The 25569-nt window shown below is 43.3% G+C and overlaps 2 protein-coding genes across 3 annotated transcripts in view; one reads left to right on the top strand and one right to left on the bottom strand.

Annotated features, from left to right (window-relative positions):
- The window catches only part of TDRD9 (tudor domain containing 9), a 113709-nt gene extending 89129 nt beyond the window's left edge, over nucleotides 1-24580 (bottom strand). Inside the window, exons 1-2 of one of the 2 annotated variants that reach the window (XM_075843871.1) lie at nucleotides 24350-24577; nucleotides 2740-2831 (exon numbers count right to left, since the gene is read on the bottom strand). In XM_075843871.1, the coding sequence (XP_075699986.1) occupies nucleotides 2740-2831; nucleotides 24350-24498 (241 nt within the window). In that variant the 5' untranslated portion in view covers nucleotides 24499-24577. Of the gene's footprint in view, nucleotides 1-2739; nucleotides 2832-24349 lie in introns of both variants that reach the window. The other variant, XM_075843872.1, reaches the window with a different exon arrangement.
- On the top strand, nucleotides 6249-10930 carry RD3L (RD3 like). The gene is made up of 4 exons (XM_075843873.1): nucleotides 6249-6316; nucleotides 6795-6865; nucleotides 7049-7364; nucleotides 10233-10930. The coding sequence occupies exons 3-4, from the start codon at nucleotides 7066-7068 to the stop codon at nucleotides 10525-10527; spliced, it is 594 nt and encodes a 197-aa protein (XP_075699988.1). The 5' UTR covers nucleotides 6249-6316; nucleotides 6795-6865; nucleotides 7049-7065; the 3' UTR covers nucleotides 10528-10930.
- Nucleotides 24581-25569: the final 989 nt, after the last annotated feature.

Raw genomic sequence — 25569 nt, forward strand, 5'->3', positions numbered from 1 at the left:
GCCGTGTGTACGGAAATTTAAATATCTGGGGATTACGGTATCAGCAAGGGTGCAGGACTTTGTCGAGTTGAACGTGATACCATTAATGAATAAATTGGCAGATAGGACCAAAGTCTGGCTTGGGTTGCCGCTGTCAGCACTGGGACGAGCAAAGCTCATCAAAATGATTCTGATGCCCCAGGTTCTCTATATTCTGCACAATGCCCCAATGTGGTTACCTAAATACTGGTTCAGGAGAATACATAATTTGTTTAGAGACTTAGTGTGGAAAAGGGGGGTCCCCAGGATAAAAATGGAAAAGCTACAATTACCAGCAGAACAGGGGGGGTTAGCTATTCCGAATGCGTGGATATATTATCTAGCAGCCCAAATACAACACTTTAAAGGATGGAAGAACAGGGAGGATTGGAACTCCAGTGGGAAACTGGTATACTATCTGGGTCAAAGAACGAATTTATTAGAGGCCATGGAGTCGCATAAATTACGGAGGGAGGCGAGAGGGAAACCGACTCTGCTACTATTACATAAAGTTTGGTGGGAAAGTAAGAAGATATTGGGGATTGCAGGATGCTCCAACTATATGCCTTTGTGGGATAATCCTTATCTATGGGAGGTTAATATTTTGGAAGGATTTCAGGATTGGAAACAAGCAGGGATTAGATATGTGCACCAGATATATGAAGGAGGTACTCTTAAGCTGTTTGTGCAGCTACAGGAAGAGTTTGGACTCTCACATAGGCGGTTCTATCAATATCTTCAGCTCAGGCATGCGATGCAGACACAAGAGAGGCTGGTGGATTTGAGTTGCTCCACTATGGGAGGGATGGAACGAGTGCTAGAGGCCCAGGACACTAAGGGGCTTATTTCGGTGCTATATAGTATGCTACTTACTAAATTCCTAGGAGATCCGTTGGTAGAGACTAGACGAAAGTGGGAAGAGGATGTAGGGACGATAGCGGATGAAGAATGGGAGGAATTAATCGGATCGCCCAAAATACTCTCTATTAGTGTAGCACACAGGAGGTCGCAACTCTTTCTGCTGCATAGGGTGTATAGGACACCTAAGGTGCTGTGGCAAATGCGAATTAGAACAACAAAAGAGTGTCCCAGATGTATGTTTGATGGAGCAGATATAAAGCATATGTTTTGGAGTTGCCCAAAGCTGAATATATATTGGAAAGCAGTTAAGGGAATGGTATCTAGAGTATATGGTAGAGATTTCCCACTGGAACCTAAGATCTTTTTATTGGGTTGTATGGGGGAGGAAGGAGGAGATGGGCTAGAATTACTGGCTATAAAAAAGGTTCTGTATCATGCTAGGAAATTAATTGCAAAATATTGGTTGCAGGCGGATCCCCCGGAGGTGGCTGAGCTAGTTGGATATGTGAACCACACGGTATCACTGGAACACCGAATATATCTAAAAAGAGGGGCAATGCATAAATATGAGAAGCAATGGAGTAAATGGGTGAACACCTATAGTAATGTGACACATTAGATGGGATTTGAAGGTGGACTGACGCATATATATGTGTAAAGTATGGTGAAATCGCGGGCAGGCATACAGGAAGGAGGGAAGAGGTGGAGGGACTTGGCGAATCAAGGAACAGAGGAGGTACTGCGAAAGGGGAGGGGAGTTCGGGTGTTAGGGTTAGGGAAAGGGATATATATACTGGTACAACTAATGATGATGAAAGGCAAAGTGTAATGTAAATTACAGGAATTTTGGTCTAAGCACAAGATGTTATGTTGGTACTTTGCTTTTTTTCCTGTTGACTGATTCTTTGTACTTTATCAGAAATGAAAAGGATGTATAATTCATGTTGTATTTTCAATAAAAACTTGTCTGATTTAAAAAAAAAGAATGGACAGCTGCTCTGTAAGGCTTCGTGCACACGCTGCAGATTTTGTGCTTGCTGCAGAAACAACCCAATCAAGGCTTCCTTCACATCTGCGCTAGGACTCCGTTCTGACTGAGTTTTCCGTACCATAGGTTTCCGATTCCATCACAGTTGACTTCAATGGTGATGGATCCGGTGCCAATGATTTCCGTTTGTCTCCGTTGTGCAAGTTTTCAGTCGTTTTGACGGAATCAATACCGGAGTCGACTACGCTATTGATTCCGTCAAAACGACTGAACCCTTACACAACTGAGACAAACGGAAACCATTGGCACCGGATCCATCACCTTGGAAAACAATCATGATGGAAACTAAAACCTATGGTTTCCGTTTGTGTCGGTCAAGGCTCCGTTCCGACGGAAAGCTGCGACGGAACAGAGCCCTAGCGCAAAAGTGAATGTAGCCTAAGATTTATGAAACTCCTTTTCAGTCACAAACATTTTCTGCAACAAGATGTGCAGCATGTGCAGGGGGCATTAGAGAAACTCCAGCTCAGGAAGACTCTGCTCGCCCATGCTTTACATTGCTTGCCATTCATTTGAATGCCCGCCATGTAACGCTACATTTCCGGCTGCACGGGAAAATGTTTGGGCAGGCCCAACTTCCCCCAGAAATAAGTTTATCACCAGGGGTTAGAGAAGCCAGCTGATCATCACAAGAGTGTTCATGAGACAACCCTTTAAAAACTACTGAATCCAGTTAAATAGATCTGGCTATAAAAAGTCCTACTCCAGAGATCTGAAATACAAAATTATACATTTTACAAGTCTTTAATATGAACACTGGTAGTTTTGGCAAGTTGGATCTGGGCGACAACCCAGTAACGCAGTTTTAATACCTGGTTCTTTACGATCATGATTGGCGTACGTCTGTAGCTCCTGATCCTCCAGGTGTCTGAACTCAGCAACATATGAAATTTCATACTGCGTCCTAAGAAAGAAACACACGCGGATGTTACATAGTGCAGACATACACAACCTTCAGTTACAGCAAATTATTACTGTAAATAAACTCACACAAGCCAACAGACTGAACTGATGAGTAAGTCCGTTAAAGATTTTCTTCTTTTTCATTGAGGGATTATTACTTTATACTGTGGAAATAAACTGTCTACTCGCTGCATGTCAAAGTGTTGCTGAATCGCTTGCAGGCATTTTATTTAATTGTGTTCATTGATAAAGAGCAACTGTGACACCAGAAACAAATCTGATGTGTCCTTATCCCACAGCTACGGATGCCAGCGCTATTTACTGAATAATGTGTTAACCAAGGTGAATGAATAATTTTTTTATTATTAAAAAAAAAAAAAAAAGTAGTCTTCAAGGCTATGTAAAACTGTAGCCATTATTATTATTTTTAAATGATTTGTTTATAAATTTTTTCAATTGGACATTAACCCCTTAGTGACCACCAATACGCCTTTTTACGTTCGTCACTAAGGGGCCTTAGGCTAGGCTGACTCCTTTTAACGTTCGCCTAGTCTAAGTCCTGCACGGGTCTCCCGTGCAGGCTGGAGCCGGGGCTCTGCTGTCTGATGACAGCTGAGCTCCTGCTCCAACGCCCGCGATCGAAGTTTACTTCGATCGCGTCCGTTTAACCCGTTAAATGCCGCCGTCAATAGCGACCGCGGCATTTAACTTTGTTTACAAAGGGAGTGAGCGCCCTCTGTCACCCATCGGCGGCCCGCGAATGCAATCGCGGGTCTCCGATGGGGTGTCATGGCAGCCGGGAGCTTGATAAAAGCCCCCAGGTCTGCCCTGGACATATGCCTGTTAGGACGCGCCGGAGGCACGTCCTAACAGATTGCCTGTCAGATTTACACTCACAGGCAATAATGCTCTGGTATACGAAGTATACTAGAGCATTATAGCAGCGATCTGAATATCGCACAGTAAAGTCCCCTAGTGGGACTAATAAAATAAATAATAAATGTGAAATAAAGATTAATAATAAAAGTTACAGTAAAAAAATAAATAAAACCATTTTTTTTCCATAAAAAGTGCTTTTATTTAGTAAAAGTGTAAAAAAAAAAAAAAAGTACACATATGTGGTATCGCCGCGACCGTAATGACTCCATTAATAAAGTTAATGTCATTTAAACCGCAAGGTGAACACCGTAAAAAAAAAACTCAAAAAACAATGGCGAAATTGCTATTTTTTTCCATTGCCCCCCAAAAAAGTCATAATAAAAATGAATCAATAAGTCCCATGTACCCCAAAACAGTACCAATCAAAACTACGTCTCGTCCCGCAGAAAACAAGCCCAAAAAATCACTACATTGATGGAAAAATAAAAAAATTACGGCTCTTGGAAAGCAACAATGCAAAAACAAATCATTTTAGTTCAAAAGTGTTTTTATTGTGCAAGTCGTAAAACATAAAAAACCTCTACATATGTGGTATCGCCGTAATCGTACCGACCCATAGAATAAGGGTAACATGTTATTTACGTCGCATAGTCAACGGCTTCAATTTAAAAACGCATAGAACAATGGCGGAATTTCAGTTTTTTTTTATAATCCCCCCCAAAAAAGTTAATAAAAAAATTATATGTACCCAAAAATGGTGCTATTAAAAAGTACAACTAATCCCGCAAAAAACAAGTCCTCATACAGCTATGTAGACGAAAAAATAACAAAATTATAGCTCTTTGAATGCGACTATAGAAAAACAAATAAAATAGCTTGGTCATTAGGGCCTAAAATGGGCTGGTCACTAAGGGGTTAAAATTGTTATTTTCTTTTACCGCTGCAGCTTCTATGTATCCACTGTACATAGAAGTCGCACAATGCTGCCGTAAGCCAAATCCGTCAGTCAGCTGGACCACCTGCTTTGGCAGGCAAGTGCTCCGGTGTGCCTCTAAAGCCCCTTTTACATGGACCAAATGGGCAAACTAGCATTAATTGGCTGATCAGATCTTTTATGCGGCCAATAAAACCGTTGCTAGTCGGATGCATATCTGCTGCCGACATGATGGAAATGTATGGGTGTGAAGGATCATAGTAACGATCGCTCGTCCTCATACATAATCTATCACTGCTCCTTGTGAATTAAATAAACAAGCACCGATCGATTAGCGGTATCGTCAAATCAAATCTAAGTTGATCAACTGCCGCGCAGAAACTAAATACAATTATTTGAGATGAATGGGGATTTTTCTGCCCTATATAAAAATTGTAAAAAAAGGACGAAGAAGTGACAGTGTGTATGTTCACACACAGTTTATAGACGCTGAGCCGGAGAGTCAACGCTGGATCACTGCGAGAAAGGAGAGGCAAGTAATGCTTGGTTTTGTAAATTCATGTAGTTTGAAGCCATTGGGAAAAAGATTTTAGGAAGGCGGCAAACCCCTTTAATGACGCATCGCGCATCCCTCCATAGATTCTCATCTATGAGGGATGCAAGACATAGGGTCCCGCAGCACCGATGCACCTCGGCCGTGAAAAACGATAGTCAGAGGTGCGCAACGCTCGTGTAAATAAGGCCTTATGGTGCACAATACACAACTGGGCCAAAACGCATGAGGCCTAAAAGAAAAATTTACACCGGGAAAAAATGGTGTGTCGTCGTCCCCATTCAAATAGGAATCCATGCAAAACCATATGTAAACACATGGAAGATTTTTGCCAATATTACGACTTCGGTAATGGTTTTGCTACCCCTGTCCGAATGCAACCCAATTCTTTCAATGCCTATATAACAGGGAACTGCTCTTTAGGAAAGCAAATTGAAAATAAAGCGCCTTTAGAAATATTTTGCTTTTCTGCCTATTAAAAAAAATACAAAATGTTCCCTTTAAAAGGTTAGAATTTTATATTTTTAGGAGGGGAGGTGTGGAAGCCGCACAGAAGAAGGCGGTAAGAAGTCATGCTTTCAATTTGTCTTAAAATTTGCAAAGACAGTTCTGTCATTATGCGGCCAGCTCCTTCAGATTTTGATAGTACCATATACAATGCAATGTGAAAACCTTCCAGCTGAGCATTATTAATGTTGACATGTGAATGTTTCCAGTGTATAATATCTGCTTTAATAACCGCCATGCACGTCATGTGTTATGTTGTATGGCATCTAGGGCACATTAACGCAGCCTCTGCTAGCCAACAATTCAACATCTCTGGGATAAAGAGAAAAAACAAAAACAAGCAGCAACAATGCTGAGAAAAATCCGAGCTGTAAAACCAGTAATCTGGGAAAGTACGTAAGGAGAAGAGCTGTCTCCTCATGCCTGGGGTTCAGACTAATAAAAAGAGACTAGATAACTGAAACGGAAAAAAAAAAAAAAAAGGAGGGGGGGGTGGGACAGCTCCAGCGACCTTTAGTGCACAAAATCGTCAGAACATGAATGAGCGCCTCATCTATACAGTAGGAAGAGGAATTACTGGATTACATTTCATCTCTGCACCAGCGTGATAATGGTATGTACTTATTTTTGCATGAAGTAGTGGATGCTTATATGTCTTCGAGCCATCCCTTTTAGATTAGATGAGAAATGTGCCATTTTCCGTCCATGTACCAAGAACTGCCTGCACCGTAGTCCAAATCTGCAAACACACATCAGTCGTCTAAACTAAATGTTATAATTCAACTACTGAACTAGGAGAGAATATTTGCACTGTAAGTTTTATCGAAGTACTTTTTGTGCATCCTGGGGGGGGGGGGGGGGATTTCAAGGAAGGTTTCTATTTTCGGCTAAAGATGTTCAAATTTAAGGTCTTGCACATCGACGAATGCAGTTAGTGCACATCAGGTCACTATCTTGTCAGATGTCCTCAGCAAGGACTCAACATTGCTTCCATTCTTATATGGTGCCAAGGAGGACGGACTTTAGCCTGGACATAAAAGGAGATCTCTAGGCTGAACTCTAATACAACTTAACATAATATATTTTAATAGGAATCCATGCAAGACCTGTAAGAAAAATTCCAGGACAAAAAGAAAGGACACAAACAGACTGGGACTAAAAGGTAAACTATCCGAAGCAGCCATTTATGTGGTTTTTTCTTACACTTACGTTATTAAGGTCTCATTTTATGCTTTCTGGTCAAAATTCTTCATTGCATTTGCATAATAATGATAAGTATAAATATAAAGGCCTACGAAGAAAAATGTAATTCCGAAAATATTTTCTAAATTAAATTCAATTACAGCACCCAGAAGGAAAAAGATGCCATTCTTTGGTTGGATGAAATGGTCAAGAGCAGAATCTGACAAGTCCACTCAGTACCCCGGCTCCGAAGTGGTGACCAAGACTTTGTTAAGAGAATTGCAATGGCACCTGGGAGAGCGTGAACGGCTGCTGCATGAGATCGAGAACGAGCAGAGGGGACAGAAAACCGGAGCGGATTATAACTGGCTGAGAAACGATTACAGCTTGAAGCCGAGCATCCCGGTCACCGAGCAGAAACAGCTGGAGCTTCTGTGTTCCCAGATTCAGCCTTGTCATACAGGGACGGTGCTGAGCAGGTAACGCTTCACATCTTTATATCTTGACGAAACACATACATTTTAACATTAAGAGCTTTTTCTGTAGATAACAGAGTATTACATGTAGTGCAGTCACAGGCAGCTTAGATTTGGCTAAAAATGTAAAGTTTATCTGCCAAGAGCTTCAATGAAATGAAAATACTTTTTTTCATACCTTCCTGCAACTTTAGCTGCAAAACCAGAACTTTGTAGACGTTAGACTACGTTCACATCTGCATCAGGGCTCCGGTCACAGGTTCCGTCGGACCTTTCTATCAGGGGAACCCATGAACGGAACCCTGACTGAAACAAACGGAAACCATAGGGTTCCGTTTGCATCACCATTCATTTCAATGGTGACGGATCCGGTGCAAATGGCTTCAGTTGGTCTTCGTTGTGTAAGGGTTCCGTCATTTTGATAGCACAGTTGACTACGGTATTGATTCAGTCAATACCGTATGATAGATTTGGCACATCTTGCAAAACATGTTAGACACTTTACTTCCCTACTCCCCACTCTTGGCTGGGATACTTTGCACCAATAAAAAGAATAGTGCACGCCATTAATAAATTGGGTGAATTTTTCATCTCCTCTTAGCCACACCCTCTTTTTTTAAGACCTTTTTTAAATGGGGGACTGAGGTGTAAAAAAAAAAAAATAATTATAATTTTATAAATTTGACACAATTTGGTCCAGAATCTGTTGTAAATCCCCCATTATTTTGCATTTGCATGCTTTAGCTAGACCAACCTTTGTGACATATGATACCAGTTGCCATCCAGCAATTTTGTGTCATGTTGCAGTGAAAAAAGGATTGAAAAGCGTCATAAGTAGAAAGCAGTACATAAAGGAAGCCATAGAATTGAGAAAACCACTACTTTTTATTTTACACAGAATCTTAAAGTGTAGCTAAATGTTCAAACAAACTTCCGACATGTCATAGTGACATTTCAGAAGTTTGTATTGGTGGGGGTCCAAGCACGGAGACCCCCACCAATCGCTAGAACGAAGCAGCTGAAGCCTTCGTGTTAGCGCTTAGCTGCTTCTGGTCGGTTTGGCTTTTTCCAGAAAGCCGATGTATCGGAGTACGAGCTCATAGACTTTCTATTGAGTCCGTACACTGATACATTGATTTCCGGAAAAAGCCGACCAGAAACGAAGCAGCTGAGCGCTCACACGAACTCTTAAGCTGCTTCGTTCTAGCGATTGGTGGGGGTCTCCGTGCTTGGACCCCCACCAATACAAACTTCTGACATGTCACTATGACATGTCAGAAGTTTGTCGAACGTTTAGCTACGCTTTAAGATATCTTCAAATTGAAATGCAATGTAATCAGAGTGTGCAACGTGTCTTTTGTTGCAGCAGTTATAAAACCAATTCCAGAGAAATGGAGAAAAAAAAAAAATAATTGCATTTGTGATTCTGGATGAGAAAGTACCAACACTGTCACTATTTCAAGTGTTCAATTGGCCTGCAGCCCCACCACTGGAGAACTAAAGCATTACACAGTTCCCATGTAATCAATGATAGTCCATGTAATGAACAGACGTGTCAGGTCCTCCTAACTGAAAGATGCTCTTTGTAGCTGCTCTCCATTCTGGATAAGAGTTTATTCTATTAACTTAGAATTTTCTAAAAGGTTATAAAATAACGGCTTTTCTTAAACAAACCCTTTAAATTACAGGGAATGTAGATTTCCTCAGTTGGTCTAAAAGTAGTTGGGGCAGTTACATTTTCGCTCTGCCCCGTCATTTGTAATAAAAAGACTCCGCACGGCCCACTATAATGCATTAATATTTCATTACGCGCATCAGACTTCCCAGATCAAAGCATATCACTGGATGAAGGGCTAGAACCTAGGAATCCTTTAAAGGAGTATTGGCTAGGATATGCCATCACTATATGGTCGGTGATTGCCCAACCTCTGGAACCCCCAACCGATCCTAAGAATGAAGACGCTGCAGCACTGCTTTAGTGCTGCATCGGCTTCACAGAAGCGCCAGATGCAGTGAACTGCAGCACTGCCCCATTAAAATGAATAGGAACGGCTGCATTTTCCTGCAGCCAGGTGGTCAAGAGAGTTTCTGTGCAGGGGAAACTTAGAAGAGGACGCAGCGCTACATCAGCCTCTTCATTCCCAGGATCGCAGGGGCCCCAGAGGTCGGACCTTCACCGATCATAAAGTGATGGCATATCCTAAGGATATGCCATCACTACATTAGATGGAAATAACCGTTAAATAAGATGGGGCCTCGCTAGCCATGGGTATGTGGAAGGCGCGGATTACATCCTTGGACGATGAGTCCAGTTTGGGTCTCTTATAATCCCATAGATTTGTTTCACCAGCCATTAATAACAAACTCATACAACTTTATGTCATCCATCAAAGCCTTCTCATCCCCATCATTTTATAAAATGGGAAAAACCCCAACACCCCAGTGTCAGATGTTCACACAGCCCTGCAGACTTCTTCTAACCTATCTGGTTAATATATGCTTAAACATATTGCCTTTATAATATCAATTGTCTTACCATTCTGTTGATAACTTCAAACATTGAATAGCTCAAACACTGTATGTTACTTATGTTCAAGTTTAAAGTTTATTGTACAGCATTGTCAACTCTAATCCTTGCAACACACATTTCTAAATCCTTGATGGGCATGTCCGACATGCGAGGCCCAGTGTTTATGTAACTCCTTCAATAAAAGGAGTTTAAAAAAAGAAAACAAGATGCGTCATCGCTGAATTAAGAACGCTTTAGTACAAGGTCTAGATTTTCTTCTATTCTCCCGTGAAACCATCCTTGATGGTTCAGTTCTCTTCATATTCTAATCTATAATTTATTAACCACACTTCTGTTCCTAGATTTCGAGAAGTTTTGGCAGAGAATGATGTGCTACCTTGGGAAATTGTCTATATATTCAAGCAAGTCCTGAAGGATTTCCTGAATTCCATAGAAAGAGAAAATCAACAGGTGAAGCTGCTGGACATGTGGAATGCCAACTGCCCGGTCAACTTCACAATGCCCGGTGATGCAAACCCGCACAAGGAGGAAATACCGACTGTGTCCAGCTATGTGGATAGGAATACCCAAAGCTTGTTCCCAACCTTCACTCATCAAATTTGGAATCTGCCATATTACTACCCATCATCAAGTTAGAGCGAGGGGGTTTTCCGCATACCCACATTCAACAAAATGACCAAGGTTTATTAACCGATTGCTTCCATGAGTCAGAGATCTGCAACCTGTGGCCCTCCAGCTGCATTGAAACGACAAACCACAGCCGCCAAGGGTTGCAGACCACTGCTTTAAATAGAGTAGATTTTTTTAAAGAATCTCCATATGCATCTAAGACTTCTATGCACATTTTATAAATAGAAAACACAGTAAGCAATCCTATTTTTAGTGAGGTATCGTAGCTATTTTTACAGATAATAGACTATATACATTGTACGACCCTAGAGAGAACTTCTATTTTGTACCAGTAAGTGATACCCATGCTCCGGTATTTCGTGTACGTTTGTTTCCTGTTCCTGGATTTTTATATGCAAATAGACAGATACAGCACTTCAACTAATAGTTTATGATGGGTAGACAAGTATGGAAAAAAATAATTATATAGCAACAGACAAGCTCAATATGTCTGCTTGACTATAAAATTACATATGAAAAAAAAAAAGAAAAAAGGGATGAGGCGATCTTGACTGAAAACACAGTATTGAAATATTTCCTACATATGTATGCCAGCCTGAGGGTATGTTCACACGAGGGCGTCCGTTACGGCTGAAATTACGGGGATGTTTCAGCCTGAAAACATCCCCGTAATTTCAGCCGTACCGGCATGTGCAGGCGCTTGAACGCCGCGTCCATTACGGCCGTAATTAGCGCTGCTATTCATTGGAGTCAATGAATAACGGCTCCAATTACGGCCAAAGAAGTGACAGGTCACTTCTTTGACGCGGGCGTCTATTTACGCGCCGTCATTTGACAGCGGCGCGTAAATATACGCCTCGTGTGAACAGACAAATGTCTGCCCATTGCTTTCAATGGGCAGATGTTTGTCAGCGCTATTGAGGCGCTATTTTCGGGCGTAATTCGGGGCAAAAACGCCCGATTTACGTCCGTAAATAGGCCGTGTGAACATACCCTGACAGATCACTTACCATGGGGAGGTCAGGAAACATACGGTAAAAGGGATCAATGTAATGTAAGATCTTCCTATTTGTCACTGTGTGCATGATTTAGGTGACAAGGCAAACAAGATTATAAGTCTTTGGTTAGTTGAACTGGAGTTGTAGAGATTAGACAAAGAAAATAACTAAATAGCGCCACTGCTGTCCATGGGCTGTATCTGGTAATGCAGCTAAGGCTTCCTTCACATCTGCGTTGGGACTCCGTTCATGGGTTCCGTCTGAGCTTTCCGTCAGGGGAACGCATGAACGAAAACCAAACAGATACCATAGGTTTCCGTTTGCATCACCATTGATTTTTAATGGTGACGCAATTGGAAACCTATGGTTTCCGCTTGTTTCAGTTTAAAGTCCGTTTGTGGGTTCCGACTAAACCCACGAACGGAGCCCTGATGCAGATGTGAACAAATGTCTTAGCCCCATTTAATTGAATGGTCCTAAGCTGCAATACCAGACGCAGTTCAAAGACCAGTGTGACGCTGTTTTAAACACTTACAACCCTTTAGGGCGTAGCGTAAACGCTGCAGAACATCCACAACAGAATTCGGTGCAGAAAATCTGCAGCATTTACAGCAGCACAAAAGTGGATGAGATTTAAACAAATAAGTCTGTGCGAAAACGTTCAATTCACGTAAATCGTTGCAGGTTTTGCCCATTGAATTCAATAGGGATGTAAAACCTAAAACAAATAGCAAATGTTACTTTTGTGGTGGAATCGCTCCGATTTTGCCACAGAAAATCTCAAGTGTGAAAACAACATTTTGTTTTCTTTATTTCAAGTTAATTTAAAAAAAAAAAAAAAGTCTATACTTACCCACCTGGCATTGTCCTAGCGACTGCTCCTTTGCTTCACGGTTCTTCTCTATGCATGCAGGCCTCCTGGGATGACGTTTTATCTTATGTGACTGCTGTAGTCAATCACAGGCTGCAGGGGGTCACACAGGCTCAGCATCATCACAAGAGGGACGCGTCGCAATGTCAGCACCCAGGTGGGTAAGTATTGGGGGTTTTTGTTTTTTTTTTTCAAAGTCTGTTTTCCACAGTGGATATTCCGCCCAAAAATCTGCCCCACAATATGGTGCAGTTTTTAAGACAGAATTCCCTGCGGGCTCGAAGTCGGATACGCTTAGCCATTTTTCATTATATCCTTAGGCCTGGAACACGAACACACACAGTTTTGACGCAGTTTTTGGCTCAGATTTTTTTTCGCCAAACGCAGAAGCGGACACAAATGAAAGGAGATGCATGTTTTTTCTTTATACCTTTACTTCCTTTTGGATCCACTTCTGGCTTTGGCTCAAAAAACTGAGCCAAAAACTGCAACAAAACTGAGAAACTGATTCCAGTTTAAGGCCAGGATCCCACACAATTATCTGGTGAATAAACGCAGAAGAGAGCGCACTAATCTGAATAGAGCCCGACTGTTCAGCATACAGCAATAGTCTCCTAAAAGCCAGGCTTTACACGGTCCTATAACAATCTTTTGTCTTTGGGTACAGATTGAATTTTGACCAGCCTGAATCTTTATTTTTACTGAGATAAGCAGTGCCAGGGATGTCTGCCAGCTGCTTCTCCCTACATAGAAAAAACGTCTGTTTGAAAGAAAAAAAAAATTAGCATGTTAATGAGGTTTTCTAATGAGGGACAAACACTTTTGAAATAATCCTTATCCTTCCTGCCCCCCTAACAGCACAGCTCCCCTAGCTCAGAAAAAAACAGGGAATTAGAGATAAAGCATGCAGAGGGAAAGCTGCTAAAAAAAAAATCAAAATAAGTCATATAATGGCCAGAAATAGTGTTATTCCTCATGTACACACATGACAGCTTATTCTGAAAAGTCATCTGAAAAAATAAATAAATAATTATGTACGGGAGGGCAAGAGAGGATTAAAATAACTGAAAATATAAAAGCCAAAAAAGTGAAGCCAGCAACAATAGCCAGGAATTCATTAGCAGTGAAGAGGTTAAATGTTTATCAGCTGTGCCAGTCGCATTAGACAATCGGATCTCTCAGTTTACATGCCAAGCCTGTACTGAGGTACCTGCATCGTTACCACATGGTTAATACATATGAAAGCACAACAGTTGATGTATCATGTCTGAATTTTATGTTAAAAAAGGATCTTATAATGGGTCACAGATCAACTAGTCAAGTCTAAGCCTCATTCACATGGGTATGTTCGGTCCGTGATATATACGGAGCGTACGTTGGCCGTATTTCCCAAACCGACCACAGTTCAGGGAGCAGAGTTCCTAGCATCATAGTGATCTATAATGTAAGGAGTCCCTGCCTCGCTGTGGTATTACGGTCTTGTATTGAAAACATGATTACAGTACGAGACAGTATTCCCACGGGGGGCAAGCAGCGACTCCAGGTATCATACATAACTATGATGCTGGGAGCCCGACTCCCTGAATAAGACCTTAGAGGGGTTTCATGCAAATCTGTTTTGCCACGTTTGGTGGAAATTGCCATCTGCTTTTACATTTATTAGGTAGTTTACAGTTGTCGTCCACGGCAATGTGCTGTAATTATATAGGATGTACCCGGCCTAAGTACAAAATATTCCTTTCTCCATTTTACGTTTGCACAGCACGAAGCTTATCAATTCCGCCTGAGAATAAAAATCCTATCAAATAGCCCCATATGGGCTGTGAAAACAAGCGCCGTACAACAAGGCAGCTCGTTGATTGGTGCTCATTTGCTCTTTTCACAAGGAGTGTTCGTCCACATACATTTCCATCATGTCGGCAGCACATCTCCCCGTTTACACATATATTTATTGCTGAATAAACTATACAATCAGCCGATGAACGAGCGTTTGCCTGATAATTGGCCCGTGTAAATGGACCTTAAAAAGGGTTTTCCCACGAGGGACATTTATGACATATCCCCAGGATATCAGAAAAAAGGAGATTTTTGAAGCAGCACTAGTCCCGAGTATGGTGCGGTGCACGCTGTCAAGCCAGGCAAACCCACTCCAGCACGATGTATATCCAAAGAAGTAGTAGGACAACAGCACACGTCTTCAAATCATCAAAGTGGTTTTATTGTCAAGACATCCACAAACGACAAGCAACGTTTCGACCCATAGTGAGTGAAGGCTTGACAGACCCTTCACTCACTATGGGTCGAAACGTTGCTTGTCGTTTGTGGATGTCTTGACAATAAAACCACTTTGATGATTTGAAGACGTGTGCTGTTGTCCTACTACTTCTTTGGATATATCCCCAGGATATGTCATAAATATCAGATAGATGTGGGTCCCAGCTCAGCATGCTACGCTGTTTTTACCTTCATGGTCGGGAATCAGCCAACACACAAAGAGGTAAAACAGGGGTTTAGGGGCCGGTAGTGGTACCGGCATCTATCTGACATTTATGACATATCCTGTGGATATGTCATAAATGACCCCCGTGGGAAAACCCCTTTAAGTCTTTGCCAGAAGTGCTGTAGTGATCACACTTGGGTCATGCTCATTTTATCAGGGGTTTCCTTTTTTCTCAAGAGTAGAACTTGTCCTACTTTTGTCTGTGGTTCAGTGTCTGTCTCGACCATTGAAGCCTATGGGTCCATCAAAACAACGGACGGCACACGGTAGGCATCCGTGTGCTGTCTGTTTTACACGGGTCAGTTGCCAAGCAATGGCAGGGTATGCCAAAGTTACCTGCATTCAACACACAAGATGGATTTTAATGGTTCGTTAAAAATGGAAGACAAACGGAAGCACAACGTCTTAAAAACGGAACAAGGGAATTAATGCGGAGTTACAACGGACACCACACGGAAGTCATAACGGGCACACGGATCTGATTTAAATGGACGTGAAACCAGTAAAGGACGTGTGCATGAGGCCTTAGGCCCCATGCACACGACTGTGTTTTTCATATATGGTCGTGAGTTACGTAAACAGCTTAACTCGCTGAGCTACACTGTTTCCGTAACTCCAATAGTAGTGAATGACAGTTACAGAAGCAGCGTAGAATGCGAGCTACGCTATTTTCGTAACTACCATTAAGTTATATGAGACTTACGGAAACAGCGTAGCTCAGCAAGTTACGCTGTTTACATGACTCCCGACCATATAAAATGTTTCATGGTCGGAATTCACCTCATTCAGCCGCAACACAGCGGCTTTAACAGGGTTTAGGGGGCCCGTTCTGGAGATAGGTGCGGGTCCCAGAGGTGGGACCTGCATCTGACATATCCTGTAGATATGTCAAATGTCTCTCGTGGGAAAACCCCTTTAAAGGAAACCAGTCAGCAGTTTTGAGGTCTCTAAACTGCTGAGAGTGATATAGGGGATGGGAAGTGCATTTTAAACTTATCTTTTTCTTGGTCATGCAAAGAAAATTATGTTTAATTCCCCTGGCACGCAAATCGCAAGTGCCAATAAGGTGGGACTCGATGTGCAAGTGCTCCTGCAATGCACGCTGCACTTCTGCTCTAGAGCCATCACGCATGGCAAAGAGCGGCACTTGCGACAGCCACACCAGGGAATCAAACGTCGGTATCTCAGTCATGCAACTTGGATGGCCAAGAATAAAAGTTAAGTCTAAAATGCCCTTCCAATCCCCTATAGGAGCTTTGAGGCCTCAAAACTGCTGACAGGTTCCATTAAATACATATAAATACTTTACTTACTTGCTACCAAGAGTCCAACGCCAAATTTGAGGATCACTAGTGAAGAGCAAAGCTCCTTTAAAACTTTTGACATGTCATAGTTTTGACCATTGAACCAAGAACTGAGGCTCCCACCGATCGCTAAAACAAATGTAAGAAGAGTTCGGGTGAGCGCTGTGCAGCTTCATTTACGATTGGCTTTCCTACGAGCAGTATTTGAGCTCAATAGAAAGCCTGTGAGTCCGTACACCGCTCGCTCAGCTTTCCAAGGAAAGCCGCTCTGAAACTAAAGGGCACAGCCCTCGCCTGAGCTCTTCTGCATCTTCGTTTTAGCAATCACACCGATTGCCTCGGTGCTCAGACTCCGACCAATCAAAACTTATGACATTTCACTACGGCAAAGTGAAAAGTTTAGTTACCCTTTAGTCAAAACTGAACGCTATTAAAAACCTGAATATTAAAGGGTTGTCCGGTTTTGAGCAAATTAATGTCATTTTTTTGTATCATTAGAAGCTATACAATTTTCCAGTATACTTTCTGTATTAATTTCTTGCGGCTTTCAAGATCTCTGCTTGTTGTTATTCAGTAGGAAAATTTATTGATTACTTCTAGGGGATAAAATTCTGTCCATGGTCTTGTGGACACACAGGTGGACTGCTCATTACAGTTATATATGTGAATCTGAGTTCTGTCTTCTAACGATCCCAGCACCCGTGTGTCTATCACATGACATGACCATGGACAGAATTTTATCCATTGGAAGTAAACTATGAATGTTCCTACTGAACAACAACAAGCAGAGATCTTGAAAACAGAAAGGAACCAATACAGAAATTATATTGGAAGATTGTATAACTTAATTATACAAAAAAAAAAAAACAACATTAATTTGCTGAAAGCAGACACCCCTTTAAGTCATTAACCCAAATACCCCTACTTCACAAATGTCACACTCTGCCTTCTAGGAACCTAAAATATGGGGAGTTGTTTGGTGGGGGCTTCACACTGTAGAGCTGATCCAGCTGTCACCGTCCCAGTTTGTAACATATAGGGAACACTAAACCAGCTCCACAGTTTGAGGACCCCACCACACAGCTCTTTATGTCTCAGCTTCATTGATCTCTAAGCCTGGGTAAACATGAGCATGTTACGTCCGTAAAGGATGGAACGTATTTCGGCCGCAAGTCCCGGACCGAACACAGTGCAGGGAGCCGGGCTCCTGGCATCATAGTTATGTACGACGCTAAGAGTCCCTGCCTCTCCGTGGAACTACTGTCCCGTACTGTAATCATGTTTTTAGTACGGGACAGTTGTCCTGCAGCGAGGCAGGGACTCCTAGCATCATACATAACTATGATGCTAGGAGCCCGCCTCCCTGCAGTGTGTTCGGTCCGGGACTTGCGGCCGAAATACGTTCCGTCCTTTACGGACGTAACATGCTCGTGTGAACCCAGCCTAAGTCTGACATGGTGGATTAGGGTTAATTAGGGTCAGCTTTACAGGAACTAGGCTTTGAGATAGATACCTGGGAAGCTCTTGTGTAATTGTGTTGGTCAGCTAAAAACAGTATAGTCATCTGTAGAGGTCTTATAGGCTCCATTCAAAAAGGTAAACATATAGATATTAGACATTTCATGCACCATGAATAATATTAAACACGTCTATGCAGAAATGGCAGGAAAATGCAGGAATTTATTATATACTAATTAGATGGAATAGATTTTCCCTAAATCAAGATCTATATTCTCCTGTGGCAGAACATGTTCTATTCAATAAACCATATTGTTCTACATGATTCGGTTGTTTTTATGTAGGTATTGAACTAGTAAATCACACCTCTGTTCTGTTCAAGACGTAAAGAGGTTTTCCCAGAGACATTAATGACTTATCCACAGGATAGGTCATAATGTCAGATGCAGATCTCACCTCTAGGACTCGCACCTATCTCTAGAACGGGGCCCCGTAAAACCTGTTGTACTGCTCGGTGTTGTGGCTGAAGAGTGTAAGTTCCAACCACGAATTATAGAAACATCATAGCTCGCTGAGAAACACTGTATCCATAACTCCCATAGTAGTGAAGGGCAGTTACGGAAGCAGCGTAGCATGCAAGCTACGCAGTTTCTGTAATTCATGGTTGGTAATCACACGCTTTAGCCACAACACAGCAGTAGAACAGGGTTTAGGGTTCCCCGTTCTAGAGATAGGTGTGGGTCCCAAAGGTGAGACCCGCCAGTGGCGGATTATCATATGGGCGATTCGGGCGGCCGCCCGGGGCCCGAGGCTCCCAGGGGGCCCATGGCAGCCCGAACCGCACATTATCTTACAAACCTATTCAGCGCGCTAGCGCTGCTAACTTCCGAAGATGAGGAGGGGAGGAGCAGGGAATTGGCCGGGAAAGGGGTAGGACACGCCTCCCTGACAAGTGCGGGCGCCGCCATGAGTAACAGAACAGCGACGGACGGCTGTTCTGTTGCTCCAAAGCTGCCAGAGAAGACACGGGCGGGCGGTCACCGGCGCTGAGGTTAGTCGGCTTATCCTCCTGCCCAACTGGTTCCCGACCACTGGCTGTATTTTTACGGCCAGCGGTCAGGGACGGGTCCTTAAAACCCGAGCCATAGACTTTCTACGGCTCGGGTTTTAACTTGCTGCCCGCGCGATCGGGCAGCTGAATGTCGGGTCTCCGGCTGTCAGTGACTGCCAGGAACCCTGAGGAGAAGACAGAAGCAGCTTTCGCTGCTTCTGTCTTCTTACACAGCGTTCAATGAACGCTGTGTATAGGAATAGAGACAGCAGCAGCAGCGCTGTCTCTATTCCTCCCGGTGATCATGTGACTGGTCACTTGATCGCCGGGTGCCGTTAGTGACAGACTGTTGCTGGGTCTAACTAGACCCAGCACAGCCCTATTAGTGACAATCGTCACTATGAGAGGGCTGATTTCCCCTGTAACTGGGGCTGCTGTGCAGCTCCAGTTACAGGGGAAAAGATGGTGTAAAAGAAAGAAAAAAATATATATAAAGTTCCCCAAAGGTCTTTTTTGACCTTTGAGGAACAGACCATAGTAATAAAAAATAATAAAGTAAAGTGCAAAAAAAAATTAAATAATAAATACACATAAAATACCCACCCCAAAAAAAAACGTCCCCCCCCCCCCCCCGCCAATCATTGTTGTAACGCTAGCGCTGACCAAATTACCCTAATACAGACATGTAATATATTAAAATTTACGGTAAACAATGACGATTACAAATAAAAGGTCTGTTTTAGGGTAAGACTATGTTATTACCAAAAAAAATAGCTGAAACTTAAAAAAGCTTATTTTTTTACTATTATTTTCAAACTTTATGAATAAAAATTCTAAAATAGCAAAAAAAGTGTGCATAAAAACGATAAAAAACGAAACCTGCATTGTCTACGGAAAAAACGTTGCAAAAATCACGTCGTTTTTATTTATTTTTTATAAAAATGTGTGTTTGGTGCAACTTTGTAATTACGTTTTATTAAAAAATATTTTCACTTTTTGAGATACAGCTGCTTTGTATCCTGTATCCGTCAGGTCAGCAGGACTGACGGGATCAGTGAAACGGGCCCTGCGCTAAATTATAATCTTAGATGTGATAGATTTGAGGTGGATCCTGCGTGTCACTGATCAGGTCAGCAGGACTGACAGTATCAGTGACACGCAGGATCCACCTCAAATCTATCACATCTAAGATTATAATTTAGCGCAGGGCCCGTTTCACTGATCCCGTCAGTCCTGCTGACCTGACGGATACAGGATACAAAGCAGCTGTATCTCAAAAAGTGAAAATATTTTTTAATAAAATCAATCAATCACACACATACATACTAATATATATATATATATATATATATATATATATATATATATATATATAAAATTATGATATAACGTTTTTAAATGTGTACATAACCTTGTGGCACTATATACAAGGGGGAGCGCTGTGTGGCACTATATACAAGGGGGAGCGCTGTGTGCCACTATATACAAGGGGGATATATACAAGGGGAGTGCTGTGTGCCATTATATACAAGGGGGGGCTGTGTAGTGCTATCCACAGTGGTATGTGTGTGGCACTCTTTATAGGGGGGGGGCTTTTTGGTGCTATTTACAAGAGGGGGAGGGCTGTGTGGCGCTCTCTACAGGGGGCTGTATGGCACTATCTATATGGGGCTGTGTGTAACGCTCTCTACGGGGGGATGTGTGATATATAGAGGGGCTGTGTATGGCGATATCTATGGGGGTGTGTAATATCTACAGGGGCTGTGTGTGGCACTATGTACAGGGGGCTGTGTGTATGTGGTGTTTTACAGTGTGTGGTATTATTATATTCAGGCGCGCAGTGTTTGGTGCTATTATATTTAGGGGCACAGTATGTGGCACCATGATAACTTTATTTTCGTTTATAGGTGTGGAAATGTTTGAAAAGTGAGGAGACGTCTGAGTGGCAAATTCTGCAGAAATGAGTCATGGCCGGGAGAAGTCGTCATGAGCGCTGGACCGGATGGAGAAGAAAAGAGGAAAAAAACTACTAGAATCTGAGACGTCGTCACCTGTGAGTCACTAGATTTATAGAGAATCTGTCACCTCTCCTGACATGTTTATTATAGGAATCCTTGTATTTCACAAAAAGTCTTTCTGCAGTCCAGGACTGATAGACAATTCCCCTTGTCAGGAGGTTGTGTCCCTGCACAGTGTGATACTGTCAGTATGTAGGGACACCGCGCTGTGAGAAGGGAAATTGTAACACTGTTAATGCTTGCCCAAAAAGGTAGTGTTAAAAATAGTTACGGCAGGGCGGCGGTGAGGAAGGGGGGCCCAAGTTTGGGTAACAGCCCAGGGCCCATGGTCTACTTAATCCGACACTGAGACCCGCATCTATGTCAAGGTCTCTGATGGGAAAACCCCTTTAAAATGGTACTCCGACCATAACACATTCAAAGGATATGCAATAAATGTTTTATTGGTGGGAACCTCCAAAAATAATAGCATCAGGGCCAAAACCTCCATTTAGTCTATGGGAGATACGGAAATAGACAAGTGAGCTCTGAATTGCATCCAAGAAACCACATACAAAATATTAACGTACAACCGTGCCCCCATTTTAGTCTTTTTTTTTTTTTTTCTTTAAACTTGAGCGTGGGGTATTTGAACAAGATAATAAATTAATAGTTTCAATAACAGTTCTGTATGAATCTGTAAATGACAGTTTACAGCATAATCTCGCGAGACTACGCCTGCTATGCTGCAAATCAACCACAAACGTTAGTGAAGTGTCAGGATTCTGAATACACATCCCGTCCTGGCTGGAGGTAATGTCTATTCATTGTCAGGACACTGCAGAAACGTTAATGTGCGAGTATGTGGCTGCACATAGTGAACAACGCAGGATCACTATGTGCAAAATAAATGAATGGAGAGAAGTGTATGACGCTGATTGGTCACCGATTGGTCAGCGTCATACACTCCTCTGTACAACACCCACTTGGTTAAAAAGTAAAACCCGCCCAGTTGGGCATTAAGAAAGTCATTAGCATAAAGCTAAAATAGGTCATAACTCCGTCAAAAATGATCGTTTTTCTAAATAAAAAACACTACTGTAATCTACATTACAGCGCCGATCACGTCATGTACAATATAGGCCACTTATAATGTGGTGACAGAGACTCTTTAACTAGAACATTTGCAAGAGCATCAAAAGTCACAATTTGTGCAAAAAAAAATAAATGCCTTTTTGATGCATTTATGAAGCCCACGAAACTATTACGCAAACATGTGTGGCTTGGTGAAAGGGGCGTGGTCAGTCGCAGAATGACAACTTAAAGGGGTTGTCCGGGCAAGGACCAGTTTTTCATACTGATGACCTATCAGATAGGTCATCAGTATATGATCGGTGGGGGTCCAACACCCAGGCCCTGCACCGATTAGCTGCCTCTAGGCACCGGATGAAGAGGTCTCCAGTCACAGTAAAGCGGCCGAGCTGCAGCTCTGCTCTTATTTGGGGCCCACTAAGATGTGCTTCAACCCCCCCTGTGCTAAACCTTTAGCTATGCCTCTGATGGCCATTGAGATCCACGAGCTTAGGCGGGATTCACACGACCAGGTCGGGTCCGAGCCCCGGCCGGTAAAATCGGCCATTCTGCCCGGCCGGTTTGCATAAAGTTATGCATCCGTGCCGGGCCGGGCAGATCCGGACAGTGACATCAGCGGCAACTCCTGAAGGGGAATCCCCATGTGTTCGGGGATTCCGCTTCAGGAGTTTCCCCTGATGTCACTGCCCAGATATGGACAGAGACATCAAGCGCTCTGTCCAGGAGCGGAATCCCCGAACACACGGGGATTCCGCTCCTTCAAGGAGCTAAAGTGCGGCTAGCACATAGCAGAGCGGGGAGATACCTCCCCGCTCTGCTATAGTGGCGTCGCTGCAGTAGTAGCAGCCGCAGCAGCAGCAGCTGCTGCTACTAGCGGCGCCATCGAAAATGTCGCCGAGCCAGGGTGCTTTTAACAAGCAGGGGAAGGGAGCCAGCGCAGCGCTCCCTCCACCTGCTGTACAACCCGGCCCTGCAACACAGTGTGCAGCGATGCCATTCGTCAGAATGGCATCAACTCCTCCTCCTCACATGCACTCTGCGCTGTGAGGAGGAGGAGATAGAGCGCAAGCCACGGGAAACCCGGCCATCACTCGGAACACATTCCGGTGATGGCCGTGTAATACCCGGCCCCATAGACTTCTATGGGAGCCGGGCGGCCGGGTGCCCGGGCAAAGATAGAGCATGTCCTATTTTTTGACGGCCGGATTTTCCGGCCGTCAAAAAATCGGTCGTGTGAATAGCCCCATTAGGGGTCTATCATTCCTAATGCAGCCGGGTGCCAGCCGATTTATGAACGGCCGGCACCCGGCCGGGAAACCCTGCCGTGTGAATGAGGCCTTAGTCGAGCTTCAGGGAAGCACAACATCTTACCTTTATCCCATCCCCCACCCCAATTATCGTTGTTTTTTATGTTGCAGGGATTTCTTTTTCAAATGGGGTGTCCAAAACAAAAGTCTCAGGCAAAAGTGGGCCCCCGGCCTCAGAAAGTTTGGGAACCACTACCTTATATCAATACCTCATTATGCATTTATGATAAGTAAAACATTGGGTAAGAGTCATTTGTATACAGGATTTTAACCTATGTAGTGCCAACTGACTGCTTTTAATGCCAAACAGCTGCACGTAGACCCTCCAGGCATTCATGTTCTGCTATTTAATGTAGTTCTGACAGGCCATTTTTAATAATTTAATGAAACCCAGAATGGAGTACCGAATCCGTCACATCCCATTGACTTGTCAAATTCCATTTTGTCCACTGTTTTGACAAAGAGAATATCAGTGCATGCAGAACAATCACTCCCATCAAGTCTGACAGAATCTGCAATCCGGGCTCTGAATGCTTTTTTTTTTTCTTTAGGGACTGGGTAATCCCCTTAAAGCCATACGTACACGTTGCGTATTACGTGCAGATTTTCCTGCAGCAAATCCACAGTGTAATACGGTAACCGCAAAGTATATGACATCTCATCTACATGTTGCAGAATTTTTCTGCATGCAAATTGATCTGCGGTGCGTATTTTAAAATCTGCAGCATTATCTTGCGTTTCTATCTCAGAACTGAATCTGACGAGCAAAAAAAAAAATTGCACCAAAATACAGAGGATGATCACCTGTTTCTATATAAAAAACATCAATTCCGCACATTTAAAAAAAAAAAAAAAGGCCTGCATGGCCAATGACCACATCACAAAACTTCAGCCCTGGCTTACTCACACAGTGCAGTTTTAGCGCAGTTTTTTGGTCAAGTCTTTGAAGCCACAACCAGGAGTGGAAGAGAAAAAAAAAAAGGTGTACATCATTCCTATATACCTCCCCTGCCTTTACGATGGATTTCTGTCTGTGGCTTCAAAAACTGCATTTTAAAAAAAACGCTTAGTGATTAAGGCCTGAAGGAGCACATGTGGCCAGCGTGACTATCAGCGGCATGCGGTTCTTCAGGGGATGAGGTGAAACTACAACTCCCAGGAGGCTGACAAGGTAAGCTGGGGGCTGTAGTGCCTCAAGAGTTAACGAGCCACGGGCTGCAGAGAACCGGCGTACAGAATACGTCACATACCCCTTGGGCCTCTTGGAGTTTTCTTCATGATCCCCCGATTCCAAACCCTGACTGTGATCAGACCAGGCGCCCAGTAGTTTAACATCAGCCACTTCTTTACCGATGGTGAACCAATCGTTGACCTGGTCCACAGTCAGTTTCCTCAACATGGCGGCGACGGCGCTTTCAGATCTTCCCTCCCGCTCGGAGCCCGTCCGACTGACTGATTGGAAGCGGTCACGTGACTATCCTCTGGTGGCGGGAAATTCCCCCGTTACCATAGAGACCGTGGCCGTGTCGGCGTTGCACATGGGAACCTGTGCTAAGGACTGATCACGTGCTCAGTTTATTTATTTTAATAATAATAGGGAAAATGGTGCTATGCCGTCTCCTGAGGCTGATATACTGGGTCACTGTGCCTGTATTCAGACATGGCCGATTAAAATGTTAAATAACACACTTTTCAATATACATAAAGGGGTATTCCAGGCACAAACATATATGTACTGGAAAGGTGTCTGTAAGGGCCTGTTCACATCACCGTTCGCTTTCCGTTCCGGGGTTCCGTCGGAGGTTTCCGTCGGGTGAACCCCACAACGGAAAGTGAAACCACAGCTTCCGTTTCAGTCACCATTGATATCAGTTGAGTCGACTGCGCTATTGATTCCGTTGGAAAACCGGAAACCTGCCGGAATCAATAGCGCAGTCGACTCAACTATTGATTCCGTCTGGAAACCTGCCAGAATGGTGACGAACGGAAACCATTAGCGATGTTTCCGTCACCATTGATATGGAACCCCGGAACGGAAAGCGATCGGTGATATGAACAGGCCCTTAGGGTGGGGGTCCGACTACTGGGACTCTTAGCGATAATGCACATGACCGTGTTCGCCGCCCGAGTAAAGATAGGAGATGTTTTCACTCTTAGGCCTAGTTCACACACAAATTTTTGCAGGCAGAAAAAATCTGCCACTAAATTCCTTTTTTTTTTTTTGCAGGCAGGAAAAAGTCATGTAAAACGCTTGGAAACGAGCGCCGCAGGTTTTTTTCTGCATCCCATGGACTTTAAAGGGAGGTCAGAGGTGGAACCGCGGCAAGAAAGAACATGCCGCATTTTTTCCTAAGAGCCGCCTGGGGGAAAAAAACGCCTCTGCCTCCCATTTTAATCAATAGGGGGCAATTTCAGCCCGTTTTATTGCTGCTGATTCTGACGTGGTTTCTGCATCAAAATTAACCCCCAA

This window comes from Rhinoderma darwinii, chromosome 12, assembly GCF_050947455.1.
Source record: "Rhinoderma darwinii isolate aRhiDar2 chromosome 12, aRhiDar2.hap1, whole genome shotgun sequence".
NCBI classification, from domain to species: Eukaryota; Metazoa; Chordata; class Amphibia; order Anura; family Rhinodermatidae; genus Rhinoderma; species Rhinoderma darwinii.

Coding starts and splice junctions, on each gene's coding strand:
- RD3L (XM_075843873.1), top strand. CDS start 7,066: ATGCCATTCTTTGGTTGGATGAAATGGTCAAGAGCAGAATCTGACAAG. Junction 7,365..10,232: donor ACAGGGACGGTGCTGAGCAG/GTAACGCTTCAC, acceptor TTCTGTTCCTAG/ATTTCGAGAAGTTTTGGCAG.